At 40.8% G+C, this 22,704-nt stretch overlaps 1 protein-coding gene across 2 annotated transcripts in view; it reads right to left on the minus strand.

The window, feature by feature from the left end:
• The window catches only part of RCAN2 (regulator of calcineurin 2), a 268,038-nt gene that overhangs the window by 98,381 nt on the left and 146,953 nt on the right, over positions 1 to 22,704 (minus strand). The window contains exon 1 of one of the 2 annotated variants that reach the window (XM_028161802.2): positions 2,540 to 2,789. The exons of the other annotated variant lie outside the window; for it this stretch is intronic. Within the exon in view, the coding sequence (XP_028017603.1) occupies positions 2,540 to 2,626 (87 nt within the window). The 5' untranslated portion in view covers positions 2,627 to 2,789. Of the gene's footprint in view, positions 1 to 2,539; positions 2,790 to 22,704 lie in introns of those variants that run through there. 2 annotated transcript variants of the gene reach the window in all.

The following is a 22,704-nucleotide window of genomic DNA, read 5'->3' on the forward strand; positions in this document are numbered from 1 at the left end:
TTACAGATGAGAAAACTAAGGCACAGAATGATTAAGTAACTTGTTTCAAAGAAACAAATCAACTGTGATTCGAAGCTATTTAGCAGGAAGGACATGTAATGCATCTTTCTGGTGGGAGTCTTCCCAGAAAACCCCATACATTTCTGATGAACAGGGTGAGAGGCTTTATAATCTGGCCCTGACTCCCCTCTGCGCCCCGCTCCAGTCTCTCACAGAGATCCTACTGCAGTCAAATGCACTGACTCACCTGACTGCAAAATGGAATGCCTGCCTGTCCCCGTGCCCTCCCTCTTCCTGTATCAAAATCTACCCATCTTCAAGTTCAAGTACCACCTGCTCCATGACACCATCCCAACCACTCAAGTACAACCAGCTCTAAGAATTTTGTGTCCTCTGAATTCCACAAAATAGTCTGTCTTTAAGAAATATTGGGCATGTTTGCAACAACATGGATGGGCCTAAAGATTACCATACTAAGTGAAGTAAGTCAGAGAGAGAAAGACAAATATCATATGATATCACATATATGTAGAATCTTAAAAAATGATACAAATGAACTTATTTACAAAGTAGAAATAGACTCACAGACATGGAAAACAAACTAATGGTTACCAAAGGGGAAAGGGGTAGGGAGGGATAAAGTAGGGATTTGGGATGAACAGATATGCACTCCTATATATAAAATATAAATAGCAAGGAACTATTGTATAGCACAGGGTATTATATACAGTATCTTGTAATAAACTATAATGAAAAAATGAATATATATATATATATATATATATATATACACACACACACACATATAACTGAATCACTTTGCCATGCACCTGAAACATTGTAAATCAACTATACTTCAATAAAAAATAAGTAAAAAAAGAGCAATGATTAAAAAAAGAGAAATATTGGGTAAGTGGTTCTTTGTATGTCTATATGACAAATACCTACGTCATCTAAGCATATTTTAAACTCCTTCCTGTAAGAGCAAAATGCCTGGCAGACTGCAGATCCCTAATCAATATTTTCTCACCATCATTTCTTGGACCAAAAAACTCTAGATTATTTATTTTATGATGTTCACAGGTCCAGCACATAATTAAAAGGGAACGGTTCAGAAGAGAAGGGAATCGTAAAGTGTTACTTTATGTACGCATAATTCTGTTCCAGCAGGTGCTGGGAGATGGCTCTCTACTCAGTTACCCACATCGGAATTTAAATTGGTTTTGAACTGGAGGGGCTTTGAGGGCTGCTCCCTTCTGGAGTGTACACAGCGTGTACGGCCAGCGGGGCTGTGAGTCGCTACACGCATGTTTCCATTCGTGGACACCACCGCAAGCAGCACCAAACCATTACCTTCTAATTTTCGGAACCTCAGTATGACAGGTGGTCGGCACTTCACAGCACTGGCCTAAGAATTGGTAAACGCAGGCCACACATTTAAAATATGCAGAAACAACAAAACAGATTCTTGAATTGCTTTCAAAAGGGTGTTCAAAACTGTAATCTTGAATGACAGAGCCATGTGTTATGCTAGTGGACACATAAATTCCCACCTGGGAAGCACCAGGGTGTCATCTGCACACCCCAAAATAAAGAACTCTGGGTCTTCCTTTAAGTAAAGACTAAGGGGAAGGTGACAAATGATTATGCAGTGCAATTCCCCTTTCCTTCCTCCCATCACACAATGAGCAACTATCCTTTTTGTCGTGTGTGTGAACTGTTTAAATAAGAAGCTTCTGCTAGTTCTTATGTTCAATATGAGAGAAGAAATCAAAATGCCCATTTCACAAGCATGGCATCTTTTTCAGAACATAAGACCAAAGGGGAAAAGCAAAGAGAATGTATGTCATCAGGAGACAATTACCCATGACAATCAAACAATTGCTGCAGACAGTCAGCCAGGACCAGCGCCCTAGAATACTACGCAAAATTTATTTATGCCTGAACTTTCTTTATGGACAACTGTTCAGGGAAAATGACTTGCTTCTTTTGCCTGACAAAGGAAATTTAGACAGCTGCTCTCCAACTCTGACTTCCAGAGAGCTAGGGATTGAAACTGCCATCTGTAGAATAGCTTTTGTTCAATGTGCAGACCACATCACGGCCTATGTAAGTGACGTCCCATCAAGGGGTTAACGTCCCACGATCAGGGTGTCCTGGGTACGATGTGTATTATATGTGCTTTCTTCATTGAATCATTGATTTAAAACCCCTCTCAGCATTAAGGACCGGCAAATTCTTATTGACACAGAGACTATGAAAACATGTCTACTGTGCAAAGGATGACTGGGGATCACCTAATAGAAAAGGCAAGAACAAACAGACAGTGGTTTTTCAAAGCTTATCACGTTTAAAATGAATGTGCGCCAGTCCCTCGTCTAACTTATTCTAATTAATAGAGTCGGGCACTCACCACATGCATTTCTAGCGCAGATCGTGAGCTGAAAACTATGAACCAAAGTCTTGTTCCCTTAAGCTAACAAGGCTCCAAGCAGCTTCAGCAACAGCAACAATGAAACAGAAGATGGCAGGTGCGTACCTTAACCTCCTGATTGGTAAAGACCTCCACGTCCACCATGCAGGCAACCAGAGTGGAAATATCACAGTCCATTCTAGGGGCTGGCATTCCCCCTCCGGAATTGACAATAAAGAGCTAGGCAGCCTCCGAGTCGTGTGGGCTGGGAAGAGCCTTCCAGGTGGATGTTTCCGGGCCGGCCGGGCGCTGCCCTGCCCTGGGGATGGCCGAGCTGGGCACCTGAGCCCACTCCGCTGCACGCACACAGCCCGCCGCGGCTCAGGCAGCAGGGCAGAGTAAGAGCGGCTGGCTGTCTGATGGCAATGACATCACCGCAAAGACTGACACAAGCTGGAGCTATTTTTTTTTCCCCCAGCCTTTTATCTCTAGGCAGTGCAGTGGAGCAAATTGAACATGATTATGTGCTAAATCTGAACTCAGACTAAATCAATTCAGGCAGCGTTCGCTAGGAACTGAGTCATAGCTGTTGTTCCAGCCGAGTGCTTATGTTTGCAAAAAGCAAGGGTGGGGAGGGGGGAGAATCCGACACCAGAGGCTCTCTTTGGGGTGGGGGTGGGAATTATTCTGCTGATGAGCCTCCTGAGGTTAAGGTGTGACAATTTTCTGCCTCAGAAATGAGCAGGAAGTTGAGGCATTTTGCAAATTGCGTGGCTTCTGTTAATTGCCCTGTGCCCGCTCAGAGCGGCCACACATGTTCTGGGCATCCTAATGCATCCCGGGCGGGCACAGGCTACATAGAAATCCATTCTTGCAGTGACTAAAGAGCTGGTCGTCACTCATGTAGGCAGCCTGCTAAGAGGAGATAATTAGAGGTTTGTGAATTTCTATTTGAAGCACATATGTGCAGACTAGAAACTCTAAAAGCTCGGGATTTCAGGCTGTCTCCAAGGTCATTCAAACCAAAAGCGGGCAGTGGAAAGGAGTTACAGCAAACATCTCATGCGGGGACAGATGGCAGAATCTAGCGGGCAAACGCACTGATGTGGGTCATTATCAGAGCCTCGGGGCTTGATTTCGCCTGAGACTTTGAACATGTCTGATGGCTTTTTCAGTCTCTTTTCCTAAATGTGAACCCCAGGAAGGGCAGGGCCGTGGATAATTCATCTTTATATCTTGAGACTTTAGCCGAGTGTCTGGCATGAGAAGGCAATAATTGTTTAATGAATGAACAAACCAAACAGGGGCAGCCTTCTTTTACAGTAGAAGTGAGCAAAGGAAAAAAATCCAAATCGTTTTCATTTTATCATTGGTTATAAAAATACCAGTAGAACTTACATTCTGGCAGGATCTATGCCCAGTAGGAATGCAGGTGCATCTTCAGTGGCTATCAGAGGTCATGATTTGTAACAGATTGGCACCTTTCTAACCCATGACTGGACACGGTGGTCCAATTTTGCGTGCAGATGAGAAAGGTGACATTTTAGACTGAAGGTAGAAGTTTTGTGGTTGATCCTCATTTGGGGCTACATGTGAGTCTAATGTTCCCCTTCAACAAGGCATTTCCAGGTTAAATGAAATCAGTCCACAAATAGAAATATTTAGACTGATGAAACTCTGTGTGTGTGTGTGTGTGTGTGTGTGTGTGTGTGTGTGTGTGTGTACAGCACTTACTGTGTTGTCCAGGGCACTGTGGGGAATATGAAATCATGTCTGCAGATAATTCAACTAACACTAACTGCGTGATGACTATGTACAAAGCTCTATACCAGCTGCTCTAAAGGATAAAATGATGAATAAGTAAAATTCACTATCCTCAAGGAGCTTAAAATCCAGGGGAGGAGATAAGACATGGAGACAAACACCTATAAAACAAGGCAATGGTGATGGTGGCAAAGGAGGGACAGATGGCACTTGGTGGGAGCACTGTTGAAAGAGCATGGATGCTGAAGGGAGCTGGGGCAGATGAGCCTCAAGGAGCCAGGACATGACTTCTGCTCTGACCTTGAAACATGGGTAAGACTTTGTCAGACGGAGAAGGGGTGAAGAGAGCCCCCAAGGCAGGGGCCACAGACTAGAAACATCCAGAGCAAAGAAAGAATAGGGTTTTTTGGGGGGGGGTGAGGCACATTTAAGGTTAAATTTGTCCAGAACCAGGGATAAACAAGGCAGAAAGAGGCAGGTGACACAAAGCCTCGAGGGGCCCTTTGCGTCTATCTGGTCAACCATGGAATGCTTGGTAAAGGTTTTTGAGAAAGTGAACGGGTCTATCTATACATAAATATAGCTGAAATGTAAAGTATACAAGAAGATGAATACAGATTTAAATATCACTAACATCGGTTCAAGAGGCAAAACAAAAACAAGGCTATTTTTTCATATGCCGTGGTATATCCCCAAATTTATTTTTTTAAGGGTCACAGCATCAATGTGCTGGTAAATATTTAACAATCAGCTCTGAAAAGAAAAGCCTGATGTGTAGCATTTGCTGATTCCTTTGGTGGAAATATCCTCATCACGGCTGACTTTAAGCAACCAATATAAAGTCCCCGAATGCAAAGTTGGGAGCGACTGACCTGCTCACCCCAGCCATGTGAACTGCCTCGGGGATAGAATGGTCTCATCGTCGTGAAAGGGCTACACTGTATTAATGACAGTTCCTACGGTTCAAAGAGTTTAAGGTTAACCATTTCTCTGTTCACTTAAAGCGCTCTGTGAATTACTGCACACTTTCTGTTTAGGAAAGAGCTATAGAGGGTATACGTGCATTATTTCAAGAGAAAGAGCTTTGCTCTGACACATCTTGGCAGGAGGATATTAGTCTATCCAGGAAGTAGAGCCTCACTCCAAACTGTAAAATAGGTAGTTTTTTCCTGATGCATCTTCAGTTTCTCCTTGTTGATTTGTTTCTTCCCTGGAGATCCCTTCTCGTACTCTTGAGTCCACTAACTTTATGCTTTCCTTTTTTAAAATATCTTTTCCAGGACACAGCTCTCAATTCATTTCTATTAGCATGAAATGACTGATAACTTAATAGTACTACCTGGCATAGAGGAATCTGTATGATGGGTAATACTATAGGGGATCAAATCTTAAATTGAGCAAATAGTGTATTTAGGGTAAAATCATAGGCATCGAGAGCATGTAGTGATTTTGAAATAAAATTATAGGATTTTTAATAGGTTGGTTCAACAAATTGGCTATATTATACTATTCAGTTGCTTATACAAAACACTTTCCTATAGATTAGAGTCCCTAGGGGCCTTCCCTGTTAAAATTGTGCCCTATTTCTCTAGACAGAATGTACTTTCGATAGCTGGGGGATGGCTGGCAGCCTGGGAGGTACTTGGGGTCTGTATATAAGCACCCAGGCTATGCCTACAAGGTCCTATGAACCCTAGCTCTTGTCTGTTCTCCCTCCCACCTGAGTTCACCATTTCTCCCTTTCCTCTCCACATCCCAGATTCACTGGTCTTCTTGGGATTCCCGCCCCCCCCCCCCCCAAAAATGCCAAGCTCTTTCTCATCTCAGGGCCTTCCCACTTGCTACTTCCTTTGTCAAAAAATATCCAGATTTCCGCATGGCCGGCTCCTTTTTACCATCCAGCTCTCAGCTCACATGTCATCTCCTTGGAGAAGTCTTCCCTGATCACCTAAATAAAATACGTGGACCCATGTGTGCACATGCACACACACATGGACTCAATCACTATCCGGCATCTTCTCTCTAATTTTATTCATAGCACTTTTCACTATCTGAAACTGTTCACTTATTTCTTGACTTGTTCTTTGTTGTATCCCCAACTAGAATGTCATCTCCACAAGACAGAGGTTTTTGCCTATTCTGTTCCCTGCTGTATTCTCAGGGGCTAGAAAAGTACCTGTCACTTAGGAGGTACTCTAAGGAATATCTGAAGTGTGAATGGATAAATAAATAAATGAACCTAAAAAGGCAAGTAGAAGGACTCAAACCCATAGAGGTGCCTCCTGATCTGGAGTTTGAGAAAGGTCCTTGCAGGATACATGGGCATCTGAGCTCAGTAATCACCCCCACCACCGACACAGCTCTGCTCAGAAGCACCCTTTCCAGGTAAAGTGGACAGAAAAATCTTAGGATTCATTCAAACCATGGTCCTTCCAATGACTGACCACATTAAGGAAATGGATGCAGCACGATGCAGACCCTGAGACAAAGACCACTTCCCTACCCCTCAGGCCAGGTAGTTTTCCAAGAGGATTGACAGCTGAGCTGAGGCACTAACCCCCAAGTGGGCAGGAGGAGATGGGGACCTTCCAATCCCAGAGGCAGCAGCCAAGTCCGGTTTGCTAATGAGTATAGATGTTCCCATTACAACTATGGGTCATCAAAGGCTTTGCTCCCTTTATGTGTCCTTCTGGATCACTTTTTTTTTTTTTTTATGTTTACTGTTGAAAATCTCAGACGTATTCAGAAGTTCAAAGAATACTGTAATGAGCTTTCATGTACCCACCACCCAAGTACAACAATAGCTTGGGATCAACCTTCCTTCCTCTCTGCCAGTGGGTCTCAGAGTGCGGTCCCCAGACCAACAGTATCAACACCACCGGAATTTGTTAGAAAGGCAAATTCTTGGGCCACACCCAGGACTGGGTAGGTAGGACCAGTATTTGTATTTTAACAAGCCCCGCCAGTGATTCTGATGCAAGCTCAAGTCTGAGCACCAGCGTTCCATGTCCCCAACCGCTCACACTCACTCCCGGTTATTTTGAAGCCGATGTCTGACATCATATCATTTCATCCGTAAATATTTCAGTGTCTATCTTGAAAAGACAAGGGCTTGTCTTTTGAAATCATAATACCTATCATCACACACACTCAAAAGCAAGAATAGTTCCTCAGTATCATCAAATGTCCTGCCAGCGTTCATATTCTTCCAGCTGCGCTACCAATGTTCTCTTCCCTCTCCATCCCCTCCCTGGTCCCATCCTTCCATCCATCCTTTATTTAACATTTTGTTTACTTACGCTGGGATCTAAACTACTATGTCTCTTTTAGTCTATAGAGTCCTCCTCCATGTCTTCTTTTTTCTTCCTTGCAGTTTGTTGCTGGTGATGATAAAACCATGTTATTTGTCCTTCAGAATTCTCCCCAGTCTGGATTTTCTTGATGAATTCCACATAGTGTCATTTAATTGGGTTCTCTCTTACCTGTAGGTCCTGTTCATTAGATCCAGAGGCTTGATAGATTTGGGTTTGGCAAGACTCCTTCATGAATGGTGTTGTATACCTCCATCGGGGGTACGTAATGCCTGGCCATCTCTTTTTGTGGTATTAGCAGCCCTTCATGCTCGATGCGTAGATCTACTCTTTCTTTATAAGTTGCAAAATGATGGTATTCCCTCTTTATTTATTCACTGAGTACTTCCATTACAAGGAACTACTTCTCATCTACTATGGAGTTACCCTGAGCTACATTTTTGTAAGACAGGCAAAATATACACTTGATTCTTTTCCTTTATTAACTAGCTTTATTTTTTTTTTTAATGACTTGCTTCACATTATCCTTCAAAGAAGATCACTGAGGCTTTTTACTTTATTAAGCATCTTTATGAACTCGTGGACTAAACATATTTGATGGGTTTAAATCCACTGTTGTTTTATCTTTTTTTTTTTTGAATTTTTGAATTTTATTTATTTTTTTATACAGCAGGTTCTTATTAGTTATCCATTTTATACATATTAGTGTATATATGTCGATCCCAATCTCCCAATTCATCACTGTCGTTTTATCTTACTGATGCTTAAATTGCTGGTGAGAATCTCATCAGGTTGGCTCCTGCGTCCTTTTGACACAGTCTCAGTCGTCTTTGAGGGCTACTTCACCTTCTGGCAGGACAAGATGTTCCAGGCTCATCCTGCCCATTTCCTGCCCCAGATAAGGAATCAGTCATTTCTTTCTCAGTTTCATTTAGTATTTCAACATATTTCAAGATCATAATCTATAGACTTAGAGGTGTTCTTTGCAGAGTCAGCTATTGTTTACAAGACTCTTTAGCGGACTGAACTAGAAAATATATAAATGTGTTTTTTTTTTTTTTTTTTTTTTTAATTTTATAGCTACTTTATTTATTTATTTCTTTATTTTTGGCTGTGTTGGGTCTTCGGTTCGTGCGAGGGCTTTCTCCAGTTACGGCAAGCGGGGGCCACTCTTCATCGCGGTGCAGGGACCGCTCTTCATCGCGGTGCGCGGGCCTCTCACTATCGCGGCCCCTCCCGTTGCGGGGCACAGGCTCCAGACGCGCAGGCTCAGTAGTTGTGGCTCACGGGCCCAGCCGCTCCGCTGGCACGTGGGATCCTCCCAGACCAGGGCTCGAACCCGTGTCCCCTGCATTAGCAGGCAGACTCTCAACCACTGCGCCACCAGGGAAGCCCTATAAATGTGTTTTTTAAACTTTTTTAAAATAATAAGGCCTTACTTTTATATTTTTATTTTTTAAATTTATTTTGTAATTGAAGTAGAGTTGAATAAGTGTGTTTTAAAGATAACATGCATCGTGAGTTCAGACTGACAATTCCAAATCAAATCCAGAATTTTTCAGTCATACATCTGTATCCTCCTTCTTCCACACCAAATATCTTGGTTCTTACCAGTAACATAATTACTCATTTGCCTTATCCAATACTACAATACACAGCAGCTTCAGAATCACAATATTCAGTAGGAACAATTTAAGATTTTATCCCCCAGTTCTTTTTGTCCTAAGGGTATATCCCATAAGGATGGTAGAGATTCCTGTGCTTTAGTCATTTGGAATAGTTCCTCTCCTCCACCAACTGGAAACCAAGTTAGGTTCATTTGTTTCCTTCAAATTTGATTCCTAAGGATAGCCTTTCTCTGTAAATTTAGTTTTATAAATATAAAGCATATTACATGGTTCAAAACTCAAACTACAAATCTACAAAGAAATCTAGCTTCTCTCCCTGTCTCCTCCAGCAAATTCCCTCCCTCCCTCCCATACAGGTTACTGTTATTTCATCTTTATTGTTTATCTGTTCTCTCATTTAAAAAAATATAAATATATATGTGTATTATTTTCCCTCCTTTTCTTTGACAAATGATAGCATACTTTGCACATTTTTCTCGTCTTGCTTTTATCACTAGAAAACATGATCCTAGAGATCATTACATAGTCATATGTAAAAGTATTCCCATTCCTTTTTACAGCTGTATAGTATTCCACATGTGCACTATGTGAATTTACCACGTTGGTGCAACTAAGCCCCTACTGATGAGTATCTGGGTTGTTTCCAGTCTTTTGCTATTAAATAGTGCAGCAATGGATAGGCTTGGCTTATATCTACTCACATTTTTCTACTGTAACTTTGGGACAGATTCTAGAAGTGAAATTGCTGGGTTAAAAGGCAAATGTATGGATAATTTTGCTAAATTTAGACAAATTCTCCTCCATTGGGGTTGTACCATTTTGCTTCCCCACCAGCAATTTATGAGAAAGGGGGTTTCCCCACAGCATGTGTTGTAGAAATGCCTTGGACGTTTGCCTATCTGGTGAGTGAGATGTGGTTATCTCGGTGCATTTCTCCTACTATGGGGACATCTAAGGATCTTTCTATATGTGAACTAGTATAGCATTGTCCCAGTCAATACCTCCCTGGCTTTCCTCCAACTAATTCAGATTCTGTTTCCGACCTGAGCAAGCAAAAAGTCTAAATAACCACAGTTCTCAACGGGTTTTGGTTTGCATTCTTCTTATTATGAGCCTGGTGGGGCATTTGTTCATCTGGTCAAGAGCTATTGGCATTTCTTCTTCTCTGACACCTCACTTAGGTCTGGTCATCACAAGCCAAACACATTCTCACCTCCAGACCCTTGGCTTCCCTCGCCTGGAAGTCCATTTCCCCCATCTCAGCGGGGCTCACTCCTCCACAGCATTCAGGCCTCAGCTCAAATGCCCCCGCCTCAGAGAAGCCCACCCTGATTAGCCTATCTAAGTAGGACCCTTCTCACTATCTCCCTGCCTTGTTTTATTTTTCTTCAAAGCACTTACCACTAACTGATATCACATATTTATTAGTGTAGTTTCTGTTGATCTCTCCATTGGAATGCAAGCTCCATGAGGGCAGGGGCCCTCTACCTTGCTCACTGTGTTTTCCCCCAGGGCCTACAATGGGGGCTGCCACACAGTGACAGCTCAGGGAAATGTGTGGGTGACTGGATAATGGAATGAGTGGCATCCTTTAGCTGTGGGAGCCAGCTGAAAAGAGGGGCTGCCAGGGGTCCCTCTAAAGGAACGTGAACCTGGCAAGGGAGAGTGAGGCAAATGAAGGGGCCTCGGGTCACAGGGCGATGGGAATGGTGCAGTGGGAGCCGGGGGGTCCATAGGAAGTGAGAGGGACACTGACAGGGGGGAAGAGGGACACAAAAGGCCAGCTCCCCATCCTGCACAAGTCCCGGCTAAGTGGCAACTGCAACGCCCTCGGTCAGACTCAGGGACCGTCTTCGTTCCTCCACTGCCCAGTGAGCACCTCCAGAGGCCCCACGAATATCCTACAGCTCATCCCCGAGTAGCGCTCTGAAGAAGCCGTCTCACTTCTTTTCTGCCTCACTCTCCTCCCCAGTTCTCAGGGTTTCATCCCTGCCTCGATCCACCTTTAGGAAGACCTATCCCCCTTCCCATCCTCCCCATCTGAATCGGCTTGTTGGGGGGATTACACCGGGCCGTGCTATGTCTAAGAAGCCGACACACTTGAAAAGTTACAGGGATGAAAATTAATAGGGTGTTTGCTTAGCACCCCTGTCTCTCTGGGAACTGTTCTTCCTCCCCACCCTGGGTTCATCTGAGGGAGGCCCTGACCAGTCCAAGCCAGTCAGAGCTCCCGCGACGATTTCCCAGACCCAAAGTGGGTCAGGGGTGCCCGTCCCCTGTGGTGCCAGAAGCTTGGGACTGCGGCTGGCCATGTTTTTTTCACCATAAAGCCACCTTCAGACTGAAACTGAAAGAAAAAGTGGAGGAAGGAAGTCCTGGAAGCATGGGAGTCCTCGTTTCCGGTTGCTCCTGAGGCCTGGGGGCACCTTGTCCTTCCATGGGTCTCCTCAGTCAACTCTTCCCTTGGTGATGTTACCTAGTCTAGTATTATCCCAACCAAGGCCTCCCTTTTTTCCCCCAAGCTAATTCAGATATTGTTTCTGTCACTAACAACCAAAAAAGTCCACACACACAGCCCTAGAGTAACAGGGGACACTAAAGTGGGAGTCATTCATCAGGGACCACAGATTCAGGTCTCCAAACTATCCCATGGAAATGCCTCCTGCCCCCAGTTAGACTTGAGGTGAGGGAGTTGCCACCGTCTAACCCTCCCGCCTGAGGTAACAGCAGGAGTCCCAGGATGGATTTCTGCAAAGAAAACCTGCTCACAGGATCATCTTTCCATTTCCACTTGCTTCTCCTTCCTTCAGGTTTCAGAGCAATCTAACTAGTTTTGGGCCACCTGCTTTGAAAATCTGCATATTGGTCTGATACCTACATGCAGAACAGACCTACTGGTCTGTTCGAAATGTCGTATTTACTATGTTATCACGTATCAGTTGAAACTTGGAATTTATCATCCCATCACACTATCATTGACTTAGGACAAAACTTGAGAAGTCACTCTGCAAAAATTCACAAGCATTGTGTTATTTAAATTTCACAATAGGCCCCATTTCGAAATGGGGAAGTCATTTGCCCAAGGTCAAATAGCTAGAAAGTGGTAGAGCCAGGTTGAATCTTGAAGGGCTTATCTCCAAAGTGCGAACGCTTCACTTCAACGTTCTAGAAGTGAGAACACGAACACATCCTCACTTTTGAAAGGAGTCTAGTGCTGATTTGAAGACTGGATTGGAAAGTAACAAAGGCAGAAGGGGAGAAAATTGACATCTCAAAGGAAACTTGAGAGAGCAGATACTTGGCTGTATTTGACTGGATTATCTAAGCCAGTGGCAATGAGGGACCAAATTCATCAATGAGACACTGTAGAAATATAAGAAAGAACTCGGTGACTAGAAGGGGGGTAGGCGGTGGGGGAGTTAGTTGGGGGGGGTGTGGTCAGGAAAAGCAATGGAGGTGTTGCACAGTTAAGGTTTCAAAGTCTTATCTCTAAGGAGAAGATGGCGCCAGTGACAAGGGTGGGTCTCTTAAAAAGATGAAAGATCCCATCTACCAGCAAAATCAAGAAAGCCTTCAATGAAAGAAGAGGGCATATGATGTGGACACTGAGTAGAACTAATATAGATCAAGGTCTTGTGAGCAAGGTTGGGGTTTGTTTAAAGACCAGCAAATGGCTCATTTAGTTTGAATGGCAAGTCCGAGCAGGGCTGTGGTGAGTTGTAAGATGGGAAGAGAGGTTTGTAGCCACAAAGGTGAGGAATTTGAGTGTCAGGGCGAAGAGTGAGTATATTGCATTCAGAAAGATATGGGATCTATCAAAAGTTTATGAAAAGATCTAGGTTGAATCGGAGTGAAGAGGGATTGGAAATTTTTGTTTCCAAACTTTAGCCAGAAGGTGATGAGTGGCTGGATCTTGGAGATGTAATAGTAATATAAGGAAAGAAATGGATATGAGAAACACCATGGAGATAGAATGTTCAAGATTTAACAACTAATTGGCTGTCAAGGTAATGGTCTGGGGATGGAGAGTGAAGTGAGGAGGCATCGAGGTTGGAGGTACCAGAAAAAGGAGAAGGGGAGGCAGGGAGGGAAGGAGAGTCTAAAATTCCAAGCCTGTGTAGACAGTGGTAACTTTAGCTGAAATAACTTCATGATGCAGGTGACAAGAGTAAATTGTGATCAGATTTATACACCCACGACAGTAAGATACACGTCCGTATTTGTTCATTTCAATAGTTAGCTAGTAATATTAATCTTTACATTAGCAGAAAAGGGTAACGGTAAAAACTGAGATTACAACTTACAGTAGTAGATACTAGCCTTTATTGGTATTGATTAAGAATGGATATTATTGCAAAACTGTTATGGTTCTGACTAATCAAAACTCTAGAAACAGATTCCCTTTTAGCCTAGCCCCACTCTCCCTCTCATGCTAAGACCATAGCATGGAACCAAATCTATGAGCAGTGGTCTTTCCATGCAACTATGTCTACTCTCTTTTAAAAAGGCCTAGACTTTAGTTGAGGTGTAAATACATGAAAGTATTTGATGAACCTTACTCTTTATTTGAAATTAAAGAATTATGAAGCAAAAAAAAAAAAAAAAAGCAAAACCGTCTAAAAAAGCAAATGTAGCATTTTTGGACCTGAACTTCTTCTCATCTTCCCACTAAGCCTGCTACTCTTCCTGTGCTCCCCGTTTCAACTGTGACACCACCCTCCACCCAATAACTTACATCATAAGCTCAGTCATCTTTGATCCCTTCCATTGGCTTGACTAGTGCACAGCTTGACTAGGGTTCAGGGCTGGTTGATCCCGAGGCTCAATGAGGTTGTCAAAGGGCCTTGTTTCTCTGACTCTGTCTTCTGAAGCTCAGTGTCATTCTAAAGCTGATTTCCAAATTGGCTGCCAGTAGCAATCACAGCCTGTATTTCATTCTACAACTCGACCATTTAGGTCACCTGTTCACTTCTGAACATGCTGCGGTTGGGGTAAGGAATGTGCTGATTGGCTTAGATCAACTTGAACCCACTCCTCCAGCAAAGAATGGTGTTAAAAAGCTAAAGTATGTGGCTTGCATGAGAACGGACGGATATGCAAGCAAAGATCTGGGTTAGGAAGGGAATGGATGTTGGGTGGGCATCCATCAATGTCCACCACTCTTTCAACTCTGTACCTGTCAGGGCACTTGGCTGCAAATGATAGAAACTGCTCTTGGCTAACTACCAGAAAAGGAACATACAAGGAAGTTATCAGGTATCACAGAATTAACAAGAATTTTGAGAAAGAGCTTCAGAAATGAGGTAGGAACCAAGAGGGTCTAAACTGCAGAAGACAACCTCCAAGGTGATGCTACAGGAACAAATGTGGATAGGACACTACCACCGGAACCTACAACTCCTGGACATGTCCCTCCTCCTCTACTGCCATGAGTGATACCTAACTGTCCCTGTGACTTTGTGCAGTATTCTCTGGAGTCAAAGTTTTGAGTGTGGTGTCCAACTGGTCACGTCCTGAATCACCCTAACCCCAACAGCTAGGAGATCTGGGTAGGAAAATTTTGGTCCCCATGGCCTCTTAGTGGCAGGTGATATCCTCACCATGGGTGATGGAGGGGAGACTTCCCCAACACGGATGGGTGTGAGGATGCTGGAAGCTCAAAAATAACAAAGGTCCACTATCAGCCTCCTACACACTCTGCCTCCCTGCCTGTCCCATCTTCTTATTTGGTACCACCAGATTCATACTTGTGAGAACTGGTTCTGACCACATCACTCCCCTGGCTCAGCTACCTTCATTGTCTTCCCATTGATGGTAGAATCAAATGTTTTTTGTTGTTGTTGTTTTTTAATATGGTGACATCAACCTACTTCTCCAGCCATTTCTTTTCTAACTACTCCTCTGCACACATCCTACTGTCGAAACAAACTGAACTGCTCGATACATGCCATATTATTAAAAACACTCTGCTTCGTATGGGTGGTTTCCTACAATTAGAATTCATCCATCCATTCATCCATTCAATGTCTATTTAGTGCATATACTATGTGCCCAGTACTCGCAAGGCACTGGCCATAGAAAGATGGCAAGTCACTATCCTGTTCCTCAAGGAGGTCATTGTGAAAGGGAGTAAAGAATCACAATATGATAGATATGATATGATATATGATATGAGGATGTGACATAATATAAATTATATTTGCTATAAATGATGTTGATATAAAGTGTGGTATGAGCACAGGAGAATGAGTATCCAAGTTTGCCATATAGAATAGGTGTTAGAGAAGCTTTCCCTAAGCAAGGAACATTTTGGTAAACATTGAAAAATAAGTAGTTTTCCAGTTATCTAGATGGGCAGACAAGTAGTAAGATGACATTTTAAGTATAGGCGGGAACATGGGATGATGTGGTAAGGCAAGAGAAACTATGAGTGGCCCAATATTGCAGAAATTCCCAGATGGAGTTAGGGATGATAGATTGGGAGGCGTGGAAAATGCAGCTAGACTGTTAGGCAGGGGCCTGACCATGAAGAGCTTTGTGAGTTATGGGTAGAAATTTAAATTTTATTCCATGGGAAGAATGACCCAGTGAAGGCTCTAACAGTAGCTTCTTGGCTCTTCTTGCCTCTAATTTCACTGCTACTGAATCCATCCTGCAGACGATCTGTGGCCAGAGAGATCTTTCTACTAAGAAAAATAAATCATATTACTACACATGAGAGTGGAGTGCAAAGTTGGAACCAGGGGCTGCAAATGTGCAAGAGATTATAGTAAGGAAACATTAGAAATCTAATGCACAAATAGACCTCTGAGACCTTGTGCTGGGAACTTCTCGTGCTATCTTAGTGGAAGGCAAGTCTCCTCCACTAAAAGAATGCATATTACTTCCACATACATAATGCACATGAATCCTTTATAGCTCTTATCCCACTGTAGGGATAAATGTTTTATTGTGTCCTCAGCACTTAGCATGTTGCCAGACATAAATCAAGCAATCAAGATAATGTCTGATCAGCAACTGAAAGAATGCATGAGTAAAAGACAAGACAAGCTGAGGTCATCCTCGTTTCTTTTCATGAATGGGCTATTTCTGAGCCATCTATCCCAGTAGCAGTTCCATCTGCTTTAGTCTTTGGTGCTTAGCATGAATTCTCCTACCCCACTGCCCTATTCCTCAAGCTTTGAGAGTCCTAGAGATGTATACTGAAGAACTAATAAGAAGCGTAGCCATGAAGCCTCAGATATACTAATGTGTATAAGGAGAGATGGCTGAAAGTCTACTGAAGCTTGTGCTCCTTCCATGGTGCAGAGCTTTTTCTGGAAAGTGGTTCCCCAATCAGGGCTACAGTACCCAGTCTGAGTTCTGTCCATTGGAGTGGGGACAAAATGAATGCCACGTTCAGGCCTGGCCCATAAGAACCTCCAGCAGACCTCATTTCTTTTCTTCAACCTGATCTTTGGAGCTAAGTATTGAAGATGACAGAGCCTTTATCAGCCTAGGTCTCTGAATGACTGCATGAACCACACTCTTATTTCCTTCCTCCTCTTCCCCATCACACTGCCAACGGGGTTTTACATGAGTGGGAAACAAACCTCTCTTCCGGTAAGCCCCTGAGATTTTAGGGCATATCGGGTACAGAAGACAGCATTACCTTAACTAATACAGCATGCGTGTACATGTCTGTGCTGAAGTACGTATGCTGTGAATGCAAAATCCAATTTTATACAGAATCAAAAACCAAATGGGGACAGGACCAGAAGTAAGAGGATTTAATCCTTAAATGTGGAAAATCATTTTAAATTGAATTTGAATGTCTTAAATTAGCAAATGAGCAGGTAATCATATTGTTATTTGACATATCATGGTTAGTCTGTGTCAAGACAGAGACCAGGGAGTAAATGGAGCTTGAGAAAAGAGCTGAAAAGCAAAAAAGATCAAATGAATAAGATCAGAAAAGATTTTCTGGTAAAATTCATAATTTTTAAAAATAGCTGAATTAGTAATACATGCTGATTATGATTGGTGAGATTTCAAATAAATAAATAAATCATCAGGATTATATGTAAGAAATATAAATTAGAGGGCTTCCATGGTGGTGCAGTAGTTAAGAATCCGCCTGCCAATGCAGGGGACACGGGTTCGAGCCCTGGTGCAGGAAGATCCCACATGCCACAGAGCAACTAAGCCCGTGCGCCACAACTACTGAGCCTGCGCTCTAGAGCCCCCGAGCCACAACTACTGAGCCTACGTGCCACAACTACTGAAGCCCGCGTGCCCTAGAGCCCGTGCTCCGGAACAAGAGGAGCCACCGCAATGAGCAGCCCACGCACTGCAACAAAGAGTAGCCCCCGCTCGCCGCAATGAGAAGCCCGTGAACAGCAACGAAGACCCAACGCAGCCAAAACTAAAATGAATAAATAAATAAATTTTTAAAAAAAGAAGCAGATGTTTAAATAAAAAGAGAAACATAAATTAGAAATAATTAGAAGTACATTATGATTACGTCAATGGATCTTGTCAAGCTGCAGACTACTAATGCGCTGTACTTGAAGAAGATTCCATCTGCCTAAAAACGGCAGGTAAGGACACCAAATGACTTGCTCTGTATTTCTAACAATTCTAGGGCCAGCCTGAGAAGGAAGGCATCTAAAAAAGTAAATCTTCCTTCATAACCCCTATCTTCTTTTATTTCCTCTCCCTTTTCAAGGAGGGGTTTTGGTAAATCAAAAAGCTAGGATGGAGCAAGGTAAAGAGAGAGAGGTAAGAAGCCAGGTGGAAATGCACAAAATGGCAGTTTCTGGTATAACATGGCAGGCTGATTATACGCATTCATACCACCTAGATTGGGGTTTGGGTTGTGTATGTCTGTTGGGCAAGGCCATACCTTTGGAAATTTCCAAAGCGTTGAGAAATCAAACTCTTTCTTTGATGGAGATATGTTCATTTGAGTGTTTTCATGGAGCTGGAGAGTCAGGAGTAGAGAAAATAAGAAGCTGGCTATGGAGGACTGTCTCTAGGCTCAAGGCAAGAAGGGGGAAGAGATTTTCAGGTCACTTCTCAGGCAAGTCAGACTACTTCATCAAAATAGGTAAGGAGGAAGAGTTTCAGGACAAATGCTCTAGAAAAGAATAAAAGCTGCTTTGGGGTGGAGTTTTCTTTGCACTGTGCCTCTGGGACACCTGGTATGGAAGGCATGGTGGAGAAAAATGTAGACTTCCAATAGTGGAATCATAAATAAACTTATCAAAGAGGAAGTTTTCATTAAGCATGGCTCTGGGATAGGCATTTGAAATTTTGGTGTTGCTATTTTTGGTATAAATGGAGTTTTCAATACTCTGTTGGTGAAAGCATAACTTGAAACAATCTTTCTGGAATGAAGGTGGCTTTAAAAAAATAAATGGAGCACACAGAAATTTCCACTTCCAGTTAAATGTAAAAGTTGCAGGAAACCATCGTGCTACTCTCTCAAAAAGGATAAGCCACATGAACTACACAATCACAGATTTTTAAAACCCCCTAAGACAGCTGATGAAAAAGAATCCTAAGGGAACAAAATTCCATATAGCGATAAGCCCTTCTCATGAGAGAAGAGATACATGTCCGCTTTCCTCTTTTGTGTAATAGTGAGAGAAAGAAGAATTCACTAGGGACAGGTGTAAGGAGGAACCAGATGAATTCCTAACAAACTTTTATAGTTTTATGTGGGCTGGAATAATGGATTAGAATCCCGAAGAGCCCCAGACAAAGAGCCAGTCTGTAAAGGCACTGCTTTATCCAGACCAAAACTAAAATAAAGAAAAAGAGATCTGTGGGATAATATATTTTAACAGATGCATAATTGGAGTCCCAAAAGTAGAAGAGAGGATGATGCAGAATAAACATGTAAATAGATAATGGCCAAGATTTTCTCCAAATTGATTAAAATATCAATACATAAGTTCATTAAACCCCAAGATGACCAGAGCTAGACATATCACAGGTAAACTCCTAAAATTCAAAATTAAAGAGAGGGTATTAAAAGCAGGAAGAGGAAAAAGACATAACACAACAATAGGAATTAAGACTTTTGTGAAACAATAGTGGCCATAATACAATGGAACAACATATTTAAAGTGAAGGAAAAAAACCAATAAACTGTCAACCTAGATTTCTATATCCAGCAAAAATGGCTTTCAAATATGAAGGCAAATCCTTATCTGTTGCTCGTGAGAAAGTAAAATAGTGCAGGCACTTTGGAAAACAATTTGATAGTTTCTTAAGAAGTTAAACATAGAATTAAAATATGACCCAGAAATTCCACTACTTGGTATCTACTCAGGAAAAATGAAGACCTATGTTGACACAAAGACTTGTATAAAAATGTTCATAGTAGCTTTATTATAATAGCCCCCAATTGAAAACAATACAAATGTCCATTAACTGGTGAGTGGATAATTGAAATGTATATTCATACATTAAAACACTTACTATTCATCAATAAAAAGGAATGAACTACTGACATATTGTAACATGGATAAACCTCATGAGCATTACACTAAATGAAAAGAAGCAAAAGATCATATAATGTATGATTCCATTTATATGAAACATCCGAAAAAGTAGATTGACATTTGTCTGCAGGTGTGGGTGAAAAAGAGGATTGCCTGCAAATGGACACAAAGGACTTTTCTGGGGGATGGAAATATGTTAAACTGGATTGTGGGGATAGTTGTACAACTCTGTAAGTTTACTAATAATCATTGAATTGTACGCTGAAAATGGATGAACTTTATGGTATGTAATTTATGCCTCAGTAAGGTTGTTAAACAACGTGAAGACAAAATAAAAACCATATTCAACAGAAAAAGTACATGAGAATCCATTTACTGCATATCTGAACTACTAGAAATGCTAAAAAATATTCTCTCTACTGAAGGGAAATAACCCCCAGTGGAAACTCAGAATGGCAGAAATGAACCAAGAACACCAGAAAGGATAAATTCATAGGTAATTTATATTATAAATTATTCTTATTATATTTATTTAAAAATTTAAATAAAATTTAAAAATTTAAAAATTCTTTGAAAGAGTATTAATTATTTAAAGTAAAATAACAACAGATTGTAGGGTTTACAGCATAGGTAGAAGTTAAGTAGGTGACAATAAGAGCACAAAGATAGGGTAGGTGAGAAGGGAATCAGATTGTCGTGATGTTCTTACTTTGCAAAGTAATAGAGTATTGGTTGAAGGTAGACTGTCATATGTTAAAGATGCATATTGTAGTCTCTAGGCTAAAGCAACCATTAAAAATAACACAAAGAGGACTAGCTAAAAAGTCCACAGAAAGGAATCAAATGGAAAACTAAGAAAATAATGGATTTACCCAAGAGAAAGCAGAAAAAGAGTAACTGAGGAACATAATCCAGATGGAACAAATAGAAAACAAATGCCAAGATGGTAGCCTTAAACCCAACCATATTGATAATTACTTCAAATGTAAATGGATTGTAAACACTTTAATTAAAAGACAGAAATTATCAGACTAGATATAAAGCAAGAAAGCAATACTCTTTCTCTTTCTTATACATCACATTTTAAATCCAAAGAGGCAGACTTCTCAAAAGTAAAAGATTAGAAAAATATAAACCATGCAAAGAGTAAGCATAAGAAACTTGGTGCATCTATATTAATATCACACAGAGTAGACTTTAAGACACAGCGAATTACCAGAGATAAGATTATACATATATAATTTTAAAATCAACACAACAATCTTAGATGTGAATGCATTTTATATCAAAAATTCAAAATACATGAAGCAGAATTTGACAGAACTAAAGGGAAAAATACAGATCTACAATCACAGCTGGATATTTTTAACATCTCCCTCTCAGAAACTGATAGGGAAAATTAAAAAATCAGTAACAATAAAGAACATTGGAACAACTCTACAAACCAGTTTGACCTAACTGACATTTACAGACCACTGTACCCAGCAGCTGCAGGATACCTTCTTTTCAGATGAACATAGAACATTCGCCATGACAAGACCATGTACTAGACTGTAAAACAAATCTCAGTAAATTCAAAAGGATCAAATTCATGTAGATCAGAGGTTCTCAAAACCTCCAGGTGCATGGGGTCCCTGAGACCCTTTTAGGAGGTCCATAAAGTCAAAGCTATTTTCAAAATATTGGGACATTATTTGCCTTTTTCATTCTCATTCTCTCATGAGTGTACAGTGGAATTTTCCATAGGCTGAATGATTTCTGATATCACAACAGATTGAATGAGGAAGCAAATGTGAAAATCCAGTTGTTTTCAGACATTAAATAGGTTTGCAAAAGTATAAACCAATCTCAGTATGTTCCCTACTTTTGTTTGCTTTGGAAAATACAGTTGTTTTCCATTAAAAAATGTTATTTACATTAAAATACTATTTTTAAGAATGTATATATATTTATAACTGAATCACCTTGCCGTACAGCAGAAATTAATACAACATTGTAAATCAACTATACTTCAATAAAATAAATTTTTAAAAATATTATTTTTAAATGATTTAAGAAATTAAAAGAAACTTCTCAGTTTTAATTTCTAATATGGTAAATATAAGTGGATGTAACCCACATAAACAAAAGCTCTTTGGGTCTTCAATAAACTAACAGTGTAAAGGTGGTGAGATCAAAAGTTTTGATAACCACTGATAAAGAATGTTCTTTGACTGCAATGAAATTAAATTAGAGATCAATAAAAATAAGACACCTAGAAACTCCCAAGTATTTAGAAATAAAACAACACTCTTCCGAATAATTCGAATAATCCTTCAGTCAAACAGTGAAAAATTTTAAAAATATTCAAGCCAAATGATAATGAAACAATATATCAACATTTGTGGGATATAGATAAAGCAGTGAAGAGAGGGAAATATAAAGGGTTAAATGCCAATGTCAAAAAGATGAGTAAGATTAATAAAATAAGCACCAATTTTAAACAAAATCTTTCAGAAAATAGAGAAGGAAGAAACAATTGCCAAGTCGCTTTATAAGGGCAACGTGGTCCTAATGCCAAAATTTGTTAAAGATATTAATAAATATGCATAATTTTTACTGGTAATATGTTTAGAAATCTCTTCAAAGAAATCATCAGAGGTATGGATAAATATTTCTGTGCAAGAGTTATAACAGTGAAAAACATATGTCCAACCATTAGGGACTAGTTAAATGAATTATGATAAATCTATAGGATGAGATATTATGTATCTACTAAAAATATGTTCTCAAAGGAATTAATGCCATGGGAAAGACATTAGTAAAACAAATGTAGTCTTATCCCATTATTACATGTAACATGCATGCATGTAAAAAGCCTGAAAAGAAATGCACCAAAATATTAGCAGTGCCTAACTCTGGATTGGAGGGACTGCCAATAATTTTTGTTTTCTTTTTTTCGTTTGCTGTATTTTCCAAATCATCTGCAATGTAAACGTGTCACTTTAATAATAGAATAAAATGATAATATGATAAAATAATACTTAATAGAATAATAATTTAATAATAGAACAAGTCTAATCTGTTGTACAAAGAAAAATTTGAATAACACAACACTA

This window comes from Balaenoptera acutorostrata, chromosome 10 (assembly GCF_949987535.1).
Source record: "Balaenoptera acutorostrata chromosome 10, mBalAcu1.1, whole genome shotgun sequence".
Lineage (NCBI taxonomy): Eukaryota > Metazoa > Chordata > Mammalia > Artiodactyla > Balaenopteridae > Balaenoptera > Balaenoptera acutorostrata.